General features: G+C 41.9%; 1 protein-coding gene across 3 annotated transcripts in view; it reads left to right on the top strand.

Annotated features, from left to right (window-relative positions):
• arhgap31 (Rho GTPase activating protein 31) overlaps positions 1 to 18,452 on the top strand; it is a 121,492-nt gene that overhangs the window by 81,853 nt on the left and 21,187 nt on the right. For 2 of the 3 annotated variants that reach the window (XM_063050971.1, XM_063050968.1), the window contains exons 3-8: positions 1,958 to 2,102; positions 4,628 to 4,710; positions 5,956 to 6,063; positions 10,857 to 11,002; positions 11,997 to 12,195; positions 15,390 to 15,514. In XM_063050971.1, the coding sequence (XP_062907041.1) occupies positions 1,958 to 2,102; positions 4,628 to 4,710; positions 5,956 to 6,063; positions 10,857 to 11,002; positions 11,997 to 12,195; positions 15,390 to 15,514 (806 nt within the window). The remainder of the gene's footprint in view (positions 1 to 1,957; positions 2,103 to 4,627; positions 4,711 to 5,955; positions 6,064 to 10,856; positions 11,003 to 11,996; positions 12,196 to 15,389; positions 15,515 to 18,452) is intronic. The other variant, XM_063050970.1, reaches the window with a different exon arrangement.

Below are 18,452 nucleotides of genomic sequence, written 5' to 3'. Positions count from 1 at the left end.
TCTGGCATGGTTCCTAAGGACTGGAAAATTGCAAAAGTCACGCCACTCTTCAAGAAGGGATGGAGGCAGAAGAAAGGAAATTATAGGCCAGTTAGCCTGACCTCAGTGGTTGGGAAGATGTTGGAGCTGACTGTTGAGAATGAGGTTTTGGGGTACTTGGAGGCATGTGATAAAATAGGCCATATTCAATGAGGCTTCTTTAAGGGAAAACCTTGTCTGACAAATTTTTTGGAATTCTTTGAGGAAATAATAAGTGGGATAGACTAAGGAAAATCAATGGATGTTGTGTACTGGGATTTTCAGAAGGCCTTTGACAAGGTGCTGCATATAAGGCTGTTTAGCAAGGTCCTAAGGTACTTCAGGAAAGATACTAACATGGATAGAGTATGGCTAATTGGCAGGAGGCAAAGAGTGGGAATAAAGGGAGCCTTTTCTGGTTGGCTGCCGGTGACTAGCGGTGTTTTGCAACAGTCGGTGTTGGGACCGCTTCTTTTCACGTTTTATGTTAATAATTTGGATGATGTAATTGATGGCTTTGTGGCCAAGTTTTCAGACAATACGAAGATAGGTGGAAGAGCAGGGAGTGTTGAGGAAGCAGGGAGGTTGCAGAAGGACTTGGACAGATTAAGAGAATGTGCAAAGAAGTGGCAAATAGAATATGGTGTTGAGAAGATCATGCACTTTGGTAGGAGAATTAAAAACATAGACTATTTTCTAAGCAGGGAGAAAATTCAAAAATCAGAGGTGCAAGGGGACTTGGGGGTCCTCGTGCAGGATTCCCTGAAGGTTAATTTGCAGGTTGAGTTGATGGTGAGGAAGGCAAATGCAATGTTAGCATTCAGTTTCGAGTGGACTAGAATATAAAAGCAAGGATGTAATGCAGAGGCTTTATGAGGTACTGGTGAGGCAGTTTTGGGCCCGTTATCTAATAAAGGATGTGCTGACATTGAAGACAGTCAGAGGAGGTTCACGAGAATGATTCTGAAAGTGAAAGGGTTTCCTATGAGAAACATTTGGCAACTCTGAGCCTGTCCTTGGTGGAGTTCGGAAGAATAAGCGGGGATCTCATTAAAACCTATCAAATGTTGAACGGGAGATGGATCAGCCATGATGACACGAGGGGCTGAATGGACTAATTCTGCTCCTATTTGTTTTGGTCTTACAGTCTACTGGTCTAAACTGTCAAACATTTTATAAACATTTAGTAGATACTGCACTGTAAATATCTACCAGAAGAGTGCAGCGTAGACAGATCTTGACATCACCGACTTCTCCCCTCTTCCTGTATATTATTGGCATTACAGAAAATCCTACTGCACTTTTTCCAGCAGCAACCAATCAAAGCATGGCCTGCTCTGTTCTCAACAACAAAGCAAAGGGAGGGTCTCTTAGAATGCCACCCAAGGGATCTCAGAATCACATTTATTATTTCTTTGGGTTATTACCAAGCTCTGAAAGGCACTCCGTTCCGCAGGGACTGGTGTTATAAATGGGAGGAAATGTTCAATCGCCCTGCAGTCCCCCAACTGTGTCTCTCTGACAATGCACGTACGTTAGCCTTACATCAGCCCTGGCGTCAGGGATGCATGTGGTACAGGGTGCACTCCAGCAGGGCCAATAATCAGTAACTTACTAAGGATGTACTACATTGTGTAATATATATGTTTAATATGCCTCTCCAAAGCAGACTCTAAAGTTCCTGCTCACATCACTGTGTGGAACTGACTGCTGTCATTTTCAGAGTAACTTCAGGCTCCTCACTGCATTCTGAATGTGATGTTATAACTTAATCCATCCGATATTTACCTGTTAAAATGTGTAAAAGCTCCACAATTGCAGTTCAAATGAGGCTGATGTCATTCATTTGTGAGGGGAACAGATTTTCTACTTTTTCACTGTGAAACTCTGATACTTGTCAATGTCCTGCCATCAGCCCCTCCTGTTTTTGCTGTTGCAGGCAGGAGTTTGGCACAGAGCAGCGGCCTGACCTGACTAAGGAAGTGTATCTACAAGATATCCACTGTGTGGGTTCTCTCTGCAAGCTCTACTTCCGAGAGCTGCCCAATCCTCTCCTCACGTATGAACTCTACAAAAAATTCACAGTAAGTACTCCTTCACTTCCAGCTCTCAAATTTACGCTTTCTTCCTCCTTGTCCTTCTCTGGTGAAGGCAATGGTTTGCATGGAGGTACAAGCCTACAGAAAACTGTTGCCCCCCCCCCGCCGCACTTCACCTTTCTTAGGGAAACCCAGCAGGTGTGTGCTGACAGGGCCTTTGACCTGTGGGGTGTGGGAGGGATGACAAAGCATCACAACTGATCCTGCACCTGGGAGACAACGAGCAAAAAAAATCCGATCATGAGCAATACTCCCAGCGGACTTTACTTTTGTTTCCGTTTGCTACCCAGCTGGGATCACTCTCCTCAGGCTCGATGCTCTGTTTGGTTTTGCATTTTCATGCTCAGTAAAATAGGCATGTTCCCACAGCAAGGAAGGCAAACGTCTTGTACGTAGGCCAAGTTTCCCCGAGGAAGGAGAGACTAGTATCTGATGGCACAGGACTAACTGGAAATTTATGGCTCAACCATTAATATCCCATTAAATTCCATTTCACTTTCATCCCCCCTCTGCTGAAGCTCAAGACATTAGTTGCTAAGCCGAACTGACCAGGGACCTCAGCAACTGTGAAAGATTTATGTCTCTTGGCCATCTGGCTTACTCACATTTTTCTTAAACAGCTACTTATTGGAAAACAAAGGCTTTTACTTTCTCTTTAGAAATCTGAGTGATTCGTGTCTTCTCAGCTTGCTCCTGATCCCATTAGAGGTGGGGATAGAACAGCAAACCTCCTAAAGTGTGTACAAAGCAAAAATAGGCTGCTTTGCATGCTTGACTTGTGAGGTGTCCAAATCTGATGTTGAACGAGGAGGGTCAGGCCATTGGCATGTATATTATAATATTTGATCCTGCTGCGGGACAGAATTTTATGACTTTGATAGAGGTTAAACTTGTATTACAAAGGGGTGCCAATACAATCTGCTGCTCCATGCTGCTCAGAAGTTGTCCTGTGCAAGTAGGCCTTTTAAAGGAGTGATTTATATCCTTAGGTTATGGTTGCTGGCATTATCTCCGACGTTATTGCACTAGTTGGTTTTAATGCATAGCCTTACATTTTTTACTTCTCTCATTTTATTCTTGACTTCTTTGGGTTATGATATTTCATGCTGGGTGCCTGGGAAAGACAGAAAAACTATCTGGGGTTCTCGATCTCCTGCATAGCCAGGATGAGGAAGAGGAAAAGGTGATCACTGTGTTACAGGAAAGGTATGATCACACAGGAGAGGGCTGAGGATGTTACCAGTTCCACCAAGCCATTGATATGAGGAAAGATTGTATCAGTTTAGAGGTGCTTTCTTGGGAATAGAGGAGGCACAGCAGAGACTTTGTTGAGGTGCATGAGGACCTGGGTAGAGAAAAGAAGAAGGACTTATCTCCCCATGTGGAAAAGTCAAGAACAGGAAGTATAGAATTACAGCAATTGATTGAAGAATCAGAAGGGAAATGAAAGTATTTTTCTTCCAGTAATTGGTGGGGATGTAGAATTCACTGCCGAAGCTCTAGACATACTGAAACAGTACTTGCCTGTGTAATTGAAGAACCATAACCACAGGGCTTTGGACCAAACACTGCAAGGTCGGATTAGGCAGTAGCACTTGCACAGATGCAATGACCCAAGTGGCCTTGCTGTGTGCCATAAATCTCTGAGTCTATGATTGCACAAAAGCATGTAAGCAGATGTGAGTTCATCTGCTTCAATAAAAATATAGAGATTTGTGCTCACACACAGTCAAGTGTTCTGATTTATTTTTTGCCAAACATGTTCACAGGGTTAGGTGTTCATGGACATTCACAGGTCAAAGCTTAGAAGCAAGAAGAGACCAATCAGCTAATGTGACTTCTCTATTTAATCAGCTTTAATGGTACCCTGTAGCTGCGTACTGCCTGATACCCAGACAAAAGTTTAAGGCTTCTGGATGGGAAGTGAATAGTTGGGGAGGGGATAGGGGTCTAGTGAAGAATGGGAGATTCCCACTATTTCCCCTCATTTCATCCATCAGGAAACACATACCAGGACAGGTATATAATACCTATTGATTTTAAACATGCTCCATTCCTGTCGGTGAGTTACTTTGAAACTTCCTTGGACCATTGGTCAAATAGCATTTAGAGGTTAAGTCTTCAACCTGACAGCCAAAAGTCTGGATTATAATTATTTTTCATAATATGAAACTCTGAAATCAAATTAACTGAACAGTTTTATAGCAATGGAATAGAATAACGTTTGATTTTCTGCACTGAGTAAGGCATTTCAATAATTTCATGGAGATATTGATTGCCTAGTATACTGTGATAGGTAAGATAACATTTTTATTACCGCAAAAAAGCTGGAGGAACTCAATGGATCTGACGGCATCAACGGAAATGTGGACAGGCGACCCTTCATCTGGTGTCTCCATCGTGTGTTTTGATTAACTTTCTTCAACTAACAACCAGTTATCTTACACTAATCTAACCAGACCGAGGGTATCCTATTATGCTTCACCAAGTTCTGTTGTTTGCACCTCCAGGAAGCAGTTGCTGCTCAGTCAGAGGAGGAGCAGCTGTTGAGGATCCAGAATGTCATCAAAGAGCTTCCTCCTCCACATTACAGGTAATAAAGCTGGCCGACAAGTGTCCCACTCTGCAGATCAGTCAGAACCATGCCCCATTTGGCCTTTCGTGATCTTCTAAGCACATTTCCGACAGCTAACATGCAAGGAAATTCTCAATCATGGAAATAACCTAGGAGGAAAGATAGACTAAGTTGTGATAGAAGTAGAAAAATAGGAATTAAGTTATTTTCTAATACCTCTCCCTACTTATTAGTGCCTTTTTAATTCCTAAATATTGCAGATTAAAGATCAGTTTTTTTGTCACTTGTGTATCGAAACGTACAGTGAAATGCCTCATTTGCATCAAAGACCAACTTAGTTTGAAAATGTGATGGGGGCAGCCCACAACTTAGTAACTCTAACCTGTAGTCCTTGGAGTGGGGGAAGAAACTGGAACACTTAGATGAAACCCATGCAGCCACAGGGAGGGTGTACAAACTCCTTACAGACAGTGGTGGGAATTGAACCAAAATCGCTGGCAGTCTCATGCTAGCCACTGCGCTACATGGCTCTATTGTACAGTTTTGAAAGACCGGTCAATAAGGCATAGTAGGATTCAAATTCGTGATTTTGATTTTTATCATAAGTTTTATATCATTAGTTGGAAGGTATGTTGCGGGAGGATTTCTCAAGCTCCTCAATGATACTGGAAGCAGACCCCATGACTCAGTACCAATGGGGGTTAGTTGAACCATGGTACAATCTGGTTTTGTCCCGCTGAATCATCTGAATCTTTTCTGCTGTTATATCAGAATCATCTGTAGCATTGGTGCGATTAAGTGTGCACCCTGACAATCAAAAGTCTGGAATGTTAATCAAAATCATGAATTTGAATCCCACTATGGCAATTGGGGAATATAAATTTACGTGATGAAATAAATACAGAATTACAAAAACATACTGGTCTTGGTAAGAGTAACCATGAAACCATTGGAGTGGCATAAAAACCACATCTGGGTCACGTATATCCTTTGGGGAAGGAAATCTGCTGTTTTTATTCCTTTTGACCTTCATATGGCTCCAGACCCACCAACGTCAGCAAAGTCCATAATGTGCAAATGAATAATAGGTGTTTTTAGTACAAGAATTTTAGATGTTATATTGAGTAATTATATGATTGTGTGGTGCAAGGCATATAAATTATTCAATTTGGGTATTAATATTGTAATGTTAAACAAAAATAAAAATTCCATAAAGTGCTAGAAATCTTATTCATAAACTTCACCCCTTTTTTCTTCCTGCAGAACTTTGGAATACCTGAGCAAACATCTAACGCACATAGCTTCCTTTAGCACCAAGACAAACATGCACTCCAGGAACCTGGCCCTTGTCTGGGCTCCCAATCTGCTGAGGTAGGTAACTAAAGCTAACACATTCTGTTTGCAGACTTGGGCTAGTTGTACGGAAGAGGAAACATATTGGATGAAAATACCACTTTTGCCAATCGAAGAGCAAACTGAAACCAGAAACACGGGAGAAATGAAGCAGCTCAGCAGGATATCTATGGAGAGAGAAATTTAATATGATAGATGAATGGAAATCGGTGTGGCAATAGGAGTTCAACAGGTTCCCTTCTTCCACTCTGGGGATTTGAACTTGCCCGAAATTCTGCTGCCCAAACATGCCTCACTCTGTTACTTGTCTCTCACCCCTCTGTTCACTGATCTGCACTGGCTTCTAGTCCCGCACTCTCTAAAGCTAAAACTTTTATCATTTCCCTTAAATCCCTCCATTGCTTACAATTCCATAATTTTCTCTTGCCCTCCAAAGCTCCTGGGCCTTTATATTCTTCTAATTCTGCCAGATTCCCGTTCATTCACCCCACCATCAATAGTAATGTCTTCAGCTATCTAGGCCATAAGCCCTTGAATTCCTTCCTTAAATCTTTTCACCTCTCACATGCTGACACCCGCATCATTAAACAATCTCGTTCTTTTGACCTAATATGTTCTTCGGTGGTTGTGAGGCCTTAGGCAGAAGTTAGTACCCTCAAGTTTTTGGGAAGAAGGCAGGACATTGCATTTGGGGGGAAAGAAATCAGCCTTGAGTGAATGGCAGAAGCAGACATATTGGACCAAATGGTAGCTTGTGGTCTTATCGCTGAGGTACCTGTCACCATGTAGGGCCTCCCTGTGACACAAAAGTCAGTGATAACTCATTGTAGGTGAGTGGCAAGTGGACGTGGTTCACCACTGACCACAAATTCTGGGCCAATAATTCATGTCAATGATTTCTCATCAGAAAAGGGGAACTTATGAACACTGCAGGTTTTAAACATGTGCAGATGGAGAGGAAGTGGCTACCCAGAACACTTATACTCAGACCACACGTGTGGTCCTGAGTTGCCCTTATTCCTATCGATTTCTTTGATATTCAGAAATCTATTGTTCTCAGTTTTGAACACATCAATCATCGAATGTCCACACCCCCAAAGATAATTCCAAAGATTTAACCCCTGTTGAGTAAAGATATTTCATGTCATCTTGTTTCTAAAAAGCCTTCCCCCTATTCTGAGACTGTACCCTCTGCCCCGCCCCCCAGTTCTCTATTCTTCAGCCTGAGGTAACATCGTCCCCAGATTTACCCTTTTGGACCCCTTCAGCATTTTGGATATTTAAATAAGATCACTTTTCTAAAATCTGAACAACAAAACCCACTCTTTATTATGGAATAGAGCGTGGTAATGGGCAAGTGAAGGAGCAAGAAAATCTTTGGGTGACGCATCAGCGTAGTGGTTAGTGCAACGCCTCACTGTGCCAGCAACCCAGGTTCAATTCCCACTGCTGCCTGTAAGGGGTTTGTAAGTTCTCCCCATGACTGTATGGGTTTCCCCCAGGTGCTCTGGTTTCCTCCCACAGTCCGAAGTTGAATGTGTTAGTAGGTCAATTGGCCATTGTAAATCGCCCCATGATCAGACGAGGGTTAAAATTGAGTGGGGAAGTGCAGCTCAAAGGGCTGTAAGAGTCTTTTCCATGCTTTATCTCAATAAATAAAATTTTGACAATCTGAATATGGAGTCCTCATTCGTGGATTGAGAGAAAACTTTGTGGGTCACATTGACCCTAAGCTTCTTGTTGCCCATCACTTAAATTCTCCATCTCATTCTCTCTGTGACCTGTCTCTCTTCCAATGAAGTTGAATACAATTTCAAGGATCAACTCATCTTCCATCTTGACACATTGCAGACTCTACGCTGAATCCGCCTATTTCAGGTATTAGACCACGAGGAGCCAGCCATCTCACGTCTCTCCTCCTGTGATATTTCACAAGACCCGTTTGCATCTCCTCGAGCCATGTCCTTGCCACTCACTTTCAGCTGGTATTATTACCACTTGTGTCACTGAAGTCTCCTGGTGTCCCCTGTCCAAATCATTCTTGTGTGTTTCCTCCAGCTTAAAACTTGCCTCAGCTTTCGTCAGGCTCAGGTTGGTTTATTGTCATATACGTGTATGTGGGCATGATAAGTACAATAGTAAAAAGAGCAACGGCTAGAACACCAAAGATTGTTGGGCACTCTGAAGTAGTGTGAAACAAATTGCTAAAATTGCTATAATGCAATGATTTAGTGAGGTGGATTAAAAAACTGAGAATGTGGCAGCACCACCAGGAAGGGCAAGTGAGAGAGGTGCTTGGTCGGAAGGGGAGAAGCTGGACATCAGGGATTTCACACCTAACCTGAAATATTAACTCTCTGTCATCATGTGTAGCCTTCCCTCACCCTCTGTATATGCATCTAGAGAAAATGTAATTCACAGCAGCAAGATTTATTTCCAGGTAAAATCACTGATGCTAATATGAAATGGTGGAATTCAGATTTTCAGTCTGGAGGTCTACGAAGTCCTTTATGTGAAGATGATGTGCTGTTCCTCATTTACATTGGTATTGTGTTATGGTCAAACGGGCAGACAGTTCAGAGTGACAGTGGGGCAGGAGGTAATGTGGTGAGTAATTAGAAGATCCTGGCCACACTTGTGATCTGAGTGGAAATGTTTTATGTAGAACATTCACCCAGAGTACATCGGGAGTCCGTAGAACATTCACCCAGAGTATGTTGGGTCTCTCCACTTTTGAGAGTCAGATTACCTGCATTAATTCCTCATGCTAGTTTGCTCCCATTCTCAGTGAAATATAAACAGTTTGAAACTCTGATTGGGAAAAGTCATCACACACATACAGAGAACATTGTTGTAGAATGCTGAAATTTGCAATCCATAATTCCAAAGCAAACATGAAAATGAGTTCATCTCCAGGCAGTCAAACTCTCTTCAGAATTGTTTCACAGATTTGTAAATCCAGTGTTTTTTTAGGGACTCAAGTTTAAGTTTTTGTTGAATCCTCATTGAGTATAAACTGTCGGTCCATTGTTGGTAAACAGAAATAAATAATTTGTGGTCTATGACACACCAGCTCAAGCTTTCTCTTTCCTAAGGCCCCACTCAGGCAGTAAGGATCAGCAGGACAATTTTGCCTGTGGCCAGTCAAACGCCATGGTGGCGAATTTGATCCAAAACCACTGAGCAACAACTGTGGTTAACGGAGAACTAGAGTACTGGCAAGAAAGCTCTTCTTCTCTACTGACTGTGATAATTGTGCCTCCCCACCGTCCTTAAGTACAAGTTTCATACAGGCCTTTGCAAACTGTATTGGTCTTGCTAAACACCTCTACATTGCACCAGTTCTTGTATCATCAGATGTATGTCACCCGATCTCCTGCCCTTTACACTGTGACTACTGCTTAGTGTGTAAGGTGCCAGTCCTTCCCCTGCCCCACAGGGAAAGTCACTGCCTATAAAATATCTGGTGACTTTGCCAGCATTATAGGGGCCCCAGGTTTGACCTTGGGGGATGTGAGGATGGGGACCTTATGTGCAAGTCCACTATCCCTAAATAATAAGTTACATTAATAGCTCCATGCTATTATCAGACAGAATGTAACACTGAACTGTATAAAAAATGTCATGTTGAGCAAGGCATCGGTTTCCAGAACATTCTGTTTTCAAGAAGGCAAGAGAGAGATAAGAAGGCAGAGAGGTTTAGGGAAGAAATTCCAGAGTTCAAGACATGATGGAATAGCCACCAATGATGGAGCAATGAATATCTTGGATGTGCAGGAAAGCATAACTGTCTCTCACGTCTTGAAAGAATTCCACAAAGTGTGTGTGCGGTGTGATATCTAACCCATTGTGAGCATCTTACTGAGAGGGGAGGGGTTGCAGCTGCCTCTTGCCTCACTTCCCTCCTCCCAACCATGGGAGAAGTAGACCAAAGTTTAATATTGGATATTATGCAGAGGTGAGGGGCTTGGTTAGGGAGAAACCTGCTGAGTAGAAGAGCTATAGTCACCATCTTCCCCATCTGGAGCACTGGTAACAGTACAAGACCAGCAAAGGAGAAGGACTATAGAGGAAAGGAGAAAAACAATCCGAGGGTACCTTGAGACAAAATGTTAAGCAAATCATAAACACAAGTAACTCCGCAGATGCTGGAAACCTAAAGCAACATGCTCAAAACGCTGGAGGAACTCAGCAGGTCAGGCAGCATCCATGGAAATGAATATACTGGCTAAGCAGATACACAATAAAAATCAAAAATGGCCCCATGAGTGTAAATTATTACAGCCATTACTGCCTAAAACTAAGTGCATGAAAATCAGTGCTCAGGCAAACGTTCTGTTCCAGTTTCCAACTTACACTGTTATCAAAGACAGGTAAGAGTGATAACACTGAAATGTGGGGCACAATTAGCACAACTGTAAATGCATTGTAATTGCTGCAGGTTATATTAGAATATGCCCCAGAGGAGCTCTCAGAGAAAGTAAACAAAAAATATACTTGTCTAGAAATGTAAAAATCCATGAGAAGTGCAGATTTGAATGGAGAAAACTGGTTATTGGGTTACTGTTTTTTCCGGAATGTGTTATAAAACCTAGTACTTTACTCTTAAACATGAGAAAATCTGCAGATGCTGAAAATCCAAAGCAATACACACACAGTACTGAAGGAACCCAGCAGGCCAAGCAGCATCTATGGAAAATAGTAAACAGTCAACATTTTGGGCTGAGACCCTTCTTCAGGACTGGAAAGGAAAGAGAGAAGTCCGAGGAAGAATTTATTTTTACGTGTGCAACCATGTTATTTATCCACAGGTCAAAAGAAATAGAAGGATCTGGATATAACAATGATGCCGCATTTCTGGAAGTGCGAGTTCAGTCCATTGTTATTGAATTCATCCTGAATCATGTCAATCAGCTATTCAACAGCAACACCGCCCAGCCCAAACAGGACTCTGAAGGTAGGACTGAGAGAGCAGCAGTGAGGTCTCCATCCCTATCTCTAGCTGAGCAGTTTGAACGTGCTGTGTGTTGTGATATTAGTCTTTTCAGCCTGCAGAACAACTCCGGGCTTGTATTTTTTCAGGATTTTATCACATCCTCGGGACACGCAGTGCATCTTACTGCCAATTAGTTACTTATGAAATTCAAAGCAAAACCCTGCAGATTCTCGAAATCTGAGATATAGTGAAAACAGAAAATGCTGGAGATATTCAGCAAGTCAGGCAGCATCTGTGGAAAGAGGGACAGAGGTAATATTTCAGGTCTGAGATTTTGACACTTTGACAAAGTTCTTGGACTCGAAATATTCACTCTGTTTCTCTTTCCACTGATGCCGCCCAACCTGCTGAATATTTATGACATTTTTTGTTCTTATGAAAAATAGTGATTTCTGATCTATAACAAGAGGCATTTGTTGGTTGCATGTATCTTTGCATACGAAGAGGAAAGCTGCTCATAACCATGACCCATGGCTGTAAAGTGGCATGAACAAGCTGGTGAGGAGTCCACAGACGAGATTCCATTGCCATCGGTCTGGTGAGGAAAGTCTTCTCGTTTGCAGCAAATACACCTCACCTGCCTCGTGTAGGAATGTGTTGTTCCAGACGTAGACCACACATCTGCAAATGAATTCTGGTCTAGTAATTGTAAATTGTGTACTGTCCAGCACTTTGCATTGATCTCCACGTCTGGAGGTCTCCAAGCACCAGGGTGACACGTGCACAGGGGACTCAGAACATTTGTAGCTTTCTGTGAGAACTATACAGTAAGTACCCGATCATATGTAGATCAGGCTTTTGATGGAATTTCTTTACATGGTTTATAAATTTTCATTGCTGTGCAATGTAATTTCCAGCCTTCTTTAATTGCTCCAGATCTGGATGAAGAGCCAGAATGGAGAATAAGCAAAATAACATCTTTGTAACATTCTACTTTAAATAATTTACTCCACAGCACACAATCCTGTTGCTAAATGCAAGTCCCTTCCTATTGTATCACCGTCCATGAAGCTCCTATCCCTGGAGGAGGCTCAGGCCAGGACCTTGAAACCAGACCATCCTGCTCGCCTTGAGAAAACACATTGTGTTCCAATGGACACTGGACCTGCTGCTGGGACCATTTATCACACTGTCATCGACCTGCCAGATCCTAGGTAAGTGTACTTTTCAAATTATTTTACTTCCACAGAGCCCTCTAAATTCTTAACTGGAATCTTACAGCAGTCCACAGCTTGACAACTTCTGACCAGCTAATCTTCATCTTTTCATATGAAATGTAGGCAGATTTCAGTTGTATTGACTACCACTGATAATATATTGTATACTAGCTGATGAAGAAGGGAACTAATCATTATAGCTGGAAATTGCCTGACTCATTTTGGTTCCAGAGGAGGAGACATATTAACCTAGCTTCCTCCTGTTGATCAGTATCAACTCAAGGAGGTAAGTTTTACACAGACTCTAAAGTAGGGCTTCTCAACCTTTACACGAGGAATTCTGCAGATGCTGGAAATTGAAGCAACACGCATCAAAGTTGCTGGTGAACGCAGCAGGCCAGGCAGCATCTCTAGGAAGAGGTACAGTCGACGTTTCAGGTCGAAGGGTCTCGGCCCAAAACGTCAACTGTACCACTTTTCAACCTTTAGTATGCTATGGACCAATACCATTAAGCAAGGGGTCCATGAACCCCAGGTTGGGAACCCCTGCTCTATAGGAAGGGGAGAGAAAGAGCAAAATGATTTGGTGAAAGGATCAACTCAGATAAGGACACAATGATTATTGACGGAATGGAGGCACGAATGCATGAGAGGCCTGGGTTAAAAGCTCCAAAAGTCCTGCAGAGCTGGGGGTCATGGAGAGAGTGTGAGGTAAGGCTGCAAGTGACTCAAACACTTGCAAGGGAATCAAATGATGTGAGGCCAACAACTTTCTTGGTTTGCATATCCATGGGTTACCAGAGGACGAAAGTGATGTCATCTTCCTGCGGAGGGAATTCGGAAATCTAAAAGTTCTGCCACACACTCTTGTTGATGTCACATACACAAAATTTTTTAAAGTGAGTTAGTTAGATGGAAATGAGAAAACAACAGGGTATGAAAGTGGGAGTAGGCTATGGGTGACTCATAGACAAAAGCATACAGCCCATTCTTCAACGTAACATTTGAGGATTTAATGTGTTGCCTAGTTACACTGGCAGTCAACCTGACTTCCATCGTCATGTGGAACCAAAATAATTTCAAACATCGACATATTTTTGCGCGTCAAGAAAGTAAAAATAGAGACAATTAATAGACAACACTTGACATGCCAGCAACCAAATTGCAATTAAAGTGACTGCTTGGTTTAGTTAATGGAGTTAGATCCACATCAAGCAATTTCCCAGTGTGTTGATCTTGTTTTAGACTGAGGCACATAGAAAAGAGCCAAGTTTAATCATGTGCTCAGCCACAACCTCAACAATGCCACCCTCTCCCTCCCACCAGCACTCCACCCAATCAGAGTTGATTGATTTCAGCTTAGATCCCAAAAGAAGATTCGCAATTTGCCTTTGCACCCCTGAGGCAAACTGGGAGAAAAATAATGAACCACAGGTCCCAGTTCTAACAGCACTACCATGGGCTTACTTCTAGTGAGCTGGAAGATGAGCTTCTCTATTACAAGATTGATGCCAGTGCTACATAGTAGTTAGTACCAAGACTAACTACAAAGTAATATTTAGTCATTATTACCTCTTACCACCAGTTGAGAAGCCTTAGAGAAATTAATTGGAGAAAATGGGTGGAAAACTAAACTCCTATTTGAAACAAAATAGGAGGTAGGAAATTGTAAAGTTCCAAGTAAGTTTGTTATCAAAGTACACATATATCACTATATACAACCCTGTAATGTTTAAGTTGTCCTAATTTGTTTAACATCATGTGGGGGAAGGTGTTGATAGTATGGAAATGGTCTATAGGATGGGAGTTGGGGTTGTCAATAAATCTGGGCACTGGTCTTGGATAGGCCATCGATGTATCTGGGTAGTGTTGTCAGATGCAAGGGTTGGAGTGGTCCTGTGAGAGATGTTGACGTGTGTGGGCAGTGGTACTGGGGTAGACAATGTGGATGTTCTTTCTGGTGATAGATCCTAGGCTGGATGGTTAAAGATACTTTTAAGTCTTTATAGACAGTGAGGGATCTTCTCTATGAGAAGTGAATATTCTAATTCACCACCCCATCCACCCCAAATCTCCTGCCAGATTCCTCTGGTGCCAAAATTAAATATTCAGATTCCACTTGTTTGGTTTCTTCAGGTAATGTGGATTTCATCACTGGCACCAGCCTACCCACCATTAATGACGTATGTACAGGAAGGTGCCAGAAGAAGGTCAGCAGTACAATGGAGGATCCCACCCGCCCTGTTTACGGACCATTTGTCCCACTCCCATCAGGGAAGAGGCTACGTGCCATCCACGCCAGGACCACCAGACTCACAAATAGTTACTTGCCTCAAACCAGCAGGCTGATCAATATCTCCACTACATATACATCACCTAGCATCACTTCATGTACACACAACCAGTCAATGTACACAGTAGTATATATAGCCAGGTATATATTGTCTATATAGTAGTATATATTGTCTAAGACTTCAGCAATTTTATGTATTGCACTGTATTGCTGCCTCAAGAAATAACAATATTTGGGTCTCCTTTGTGGACTGAGAGTAGGAAGGGGGCAAGGAGAGGGGAATCATGGTTGGAAAAGAGGGAAGGGAGAGTGGAGTGAGCGGGAAGCACCAGAGAGACATTCTGTAATGATCATCAAACCAGCTATTTTGGAATCAAAGACCTTGCCTGGTGTCTCAGGGTTGGGTGTGTCTGTATCCGGGCCGTCACCCCGTCCCAGCACTCCTTCTCCTCCATCTGCCCCACACCCGACCTGCCGCACTCCAACCTCACCACTCCCTACATCCTTTGCTCCCACTAGATTTATAAACTTACTCTCCACCCCACGTTGACAAATGCAGTACTGTGCAGAAGTTTTAAGCACCCTATGTGCCTTGGACTTTTGCACAGTACTGTATAACAATCACTTGTATATCCTGTTTTTATAAAATTGTTTTTATGTTTATATTTATTGTGTTTTCTTGTTTATTATTGTGTTCTTTACGCTTATTGTATTTTTTATGCTGCATCAGAACCAGCGTAACAATCATTGCACTCTCCTTAATACTTATGTACTGAAGAATGACAATAAATAGTCTTAAATCCTCAATCTTGAATTTCAGGGATGAGTTGAAATTATGTAGTTTGACGCAAAGGTTAAATGAAATTTACAATTAAGCTAGATTTTGCCTCACTTCTAGAAGAAAGCTTTCTGCAAAGCCGAAGAAGTGGAAATCCATATTTAACCTGGGGCGGCTGGGAAGCGACTCAAAGGGTAAACTAAGCAGGAATGGCAGTGTGTTTGTGAGAGCGCCTCCGTTTGCAGGTAAGGAGTGTATTGATACCCGGTGGCCGTGTATTTTGTGTTGGCAGCAAATCCTGCTTTCCTCAAACAATTTCTGGCAAAATAAAGGAAAATTATTGGTACATCTAGTGAGGAACATGAAAGCACTGGTAGTGGGTTAATCATACGTGAGACACCCGGCAGTCTCAACTGTCTTCTACCCTTTCCTCAACCACCATTTATTCTATCCAATAATTTTGAGGGAAGCACAGCGTGTGCAAGCGTACAGAAGGAAGCAGTTCAGTTTTACCAACTGGCAGAAGAAATAAGACTGGAAGTGTTATGCTTACAAATTTCTGATGTGTAAGAAAAATGAATGACGTACATACTTAGAGCAGTGGTTAGATTTAGCACAGAGAAGAAAGATATTGGTTATGATAGTACACTCAGTTCTATTACCAGCTACAGGGTAATGCAGCCATTATTATATCAGCTAACCATTCTCTATCAGTGCCCATTCTAAGGTCTATTTGTACTTCATTGAGACATACATAATAGGCAGCTGATCTGTCTGTGTTATTATAGTCTTACACTAAAGCCACTGTGCCCCCCCAGTTGTTTTAAATATCAAAACAATGTGGAAAAATACTGACAGACTCACAGCCAAGTGATTTAGTTTGAGCGTTTAGAATGGCCAGACTGGACCAGCCACAGTGAAGATCTGATTACTACCCTTGAGGAGTGTTACGCTGACATTGTGCTCAAGTTCAAAATAATTTTTTGGCATTTGACCTGGCAGCGAGGAATGACAACAGAATGAGGACCTGATAGGCCAAAGCTCTTTTGCTTGTCTTTTATTTTCTCCTTGCTCTCATTAGATATTTGAGTCCTGAGCGGTCAAGTGCAAGGGGATAAAAGTGATTAATTTGCTGTAGTGTGACTGTCATGTTAATATGTCATTGCAGGTCAGTCTTCCTCACAGGTATATGGGTTGTGTGGGGTTAACGACATTGTAGTTAAATTACTGGATTAATATTCAAGGCTTTTGGCTGGAGGAGTGATGAGCTCAAAACTCCACCAAGCCAAATTAAAACTGCAGTTTCTTTAGGCCAAATTGAAGAGAGGTTATTATGCCACAATTAAATCTTGCCGAGTTAAACATACCTCAACAAGGAAAAGAGGGTAGGGACTGGTTGCACTGAGGAAAACAACAGCAGCAGAAGAAGATGGGAGTAGAGAATCCATGTAGGTATCATTGAAAGAAAAAAAAGGACCATTCCCAGTTGTAGGATACCAGGAAGAAATAAAGTAGGGATCTACAGTCTAGGGAAAAGAGAAGAAAAATGTGAAATGATGACTAGGAATTGGAAAAAAATCTAGCTTTATTTTTGAATCCTAATGAGAAACAGGCAGTTAAATGGCTTAGCCGAACAACAATACTGTATCCACAGAGCAATCTCTTAGTGCTGTATGGAAATATGAGCCTTGATTATACACTCAGATCCGGTCTTGAGTAAATAACCTTCCAACTCGGCGGGGAGATCTCTATCACTGCACCATGTTACCACACTTCCATTTACACAAGAAATCACCAGTTAACAGAGGTGGGTGAGGGACAATAGTGCTCCTAAAATGTGTAGAGATATTCTTTCAACCATGGAGTTTTAAAAGACTGACAAGTGAAAATTTACTCCTAGTTCTAATAACTGGAAATGAAGTGAGAGACTATAAGTCTATACAATAATGAAAATAATATGCACTTGTAGATAATGATTGCAAAATACACAAATCGATAACAAGTTGGTACTGAGGAGTTGAGGATGGATTTTGGAAAAAGAAGATTGATCAGTTTATTAGCAAAAAGAGAAAGGAAGCCCTTAAAATTATTTTCAACAGAGTATATTCTGTTAAATAATTTAGAACAGCTTAAACACTTATGGGACCCCATAGTTGAAATTGGGAAAAGTACTGAGGTTACTGGAAGAGATATTACTAATATGTGAACAGGAAGGTATAATATGGAAAAGCAAATATGACTTGTTTCGAGACAGGCAAGTCTCCCCCTCCCCCCATCTTACCTGCATTTTACAGGAGCACCATTGAGAGCATCCTGACAAGTTGCATCTCCGTCTGGTATGGGAACAGTTGAGCACTGGACCAGAAATCCCTACCACGGACTGTGAGAACAGCTGAGTGGGTCATCGGGGTCTCCCTACCATCCACTGGGGACATTTATCAGGAGCGCTGCATATGCAGGGACCTTAGTATTACTGTATTAGGGATCCCACCCACCTATCCAGCATCTTCTCTGACTTTCTACCATCAGGCAGGAGACTACAATGCATAAAAACAAGAACGGTCAGGATGGGAAACAATTTCTTCCCCCAGGCCATTGGGTTTCTGAACTCCCTGTTACAGTGTATTCAAAGTATCACTGGTTAATCTGTTCCATGTTTTAATATTAATGTTTTTTAGTTTGTCATTTATGTGTGATTCATCTGTAGATTTTATCCTTACCTTCATAAGTTATTGTATGTATGTGTGTTATGTGCACTACTGTCTTTACGTCCTGGTTCGGAAAAACGTTGTCTCGTTTCTACAGTATATACATTATAATATTATGATTATATGGTTATACACATATATAGTTAAATGACAATAAACTTGACTTGATTCAGAGAAAGAGCACCAAACAGCTAGTATGACAAAGACAACGTAACCAAGGAGGATAAAGCAAAATAGTGAAATATTCTGCATGAAAAAAAGCCTGATAGTGTCAGGGCCACAGAGAGGTGGTCAAGAATAAAATCACTGACACCAATACCAGGAATATGAAATAATTACTTCAGTATTCAGGGAATACAGAGCAGGTAGACAAGTCAAAGGAAGAGACCAGAAAAATATAGGAATTTAGTAATTCTTGAAAGATCATTACAAGTGCCTCCACAATCTTCTCAGCTACCTCTTTCAGGACCCTGGA

The sequence above is a fragment of the Mobula hypostoma genome, chromosome 6 (assembly GCF_963921235.1).
Source record: "Mobula hypostoma chromosome 6, sMobHyp1.1, whole genome shotgun sequence".
Taxonomy (NCBI): domain Eukaryota; kingdom Metazoa; phylum Chordata; class Chondrichthyes; order Myliobatiformes; family Myliobatidae; genus Mobula; species Mobula hypostoma.
This window is presented reverse-complemented; position numbering and strand designations above follow the sequence as displayed.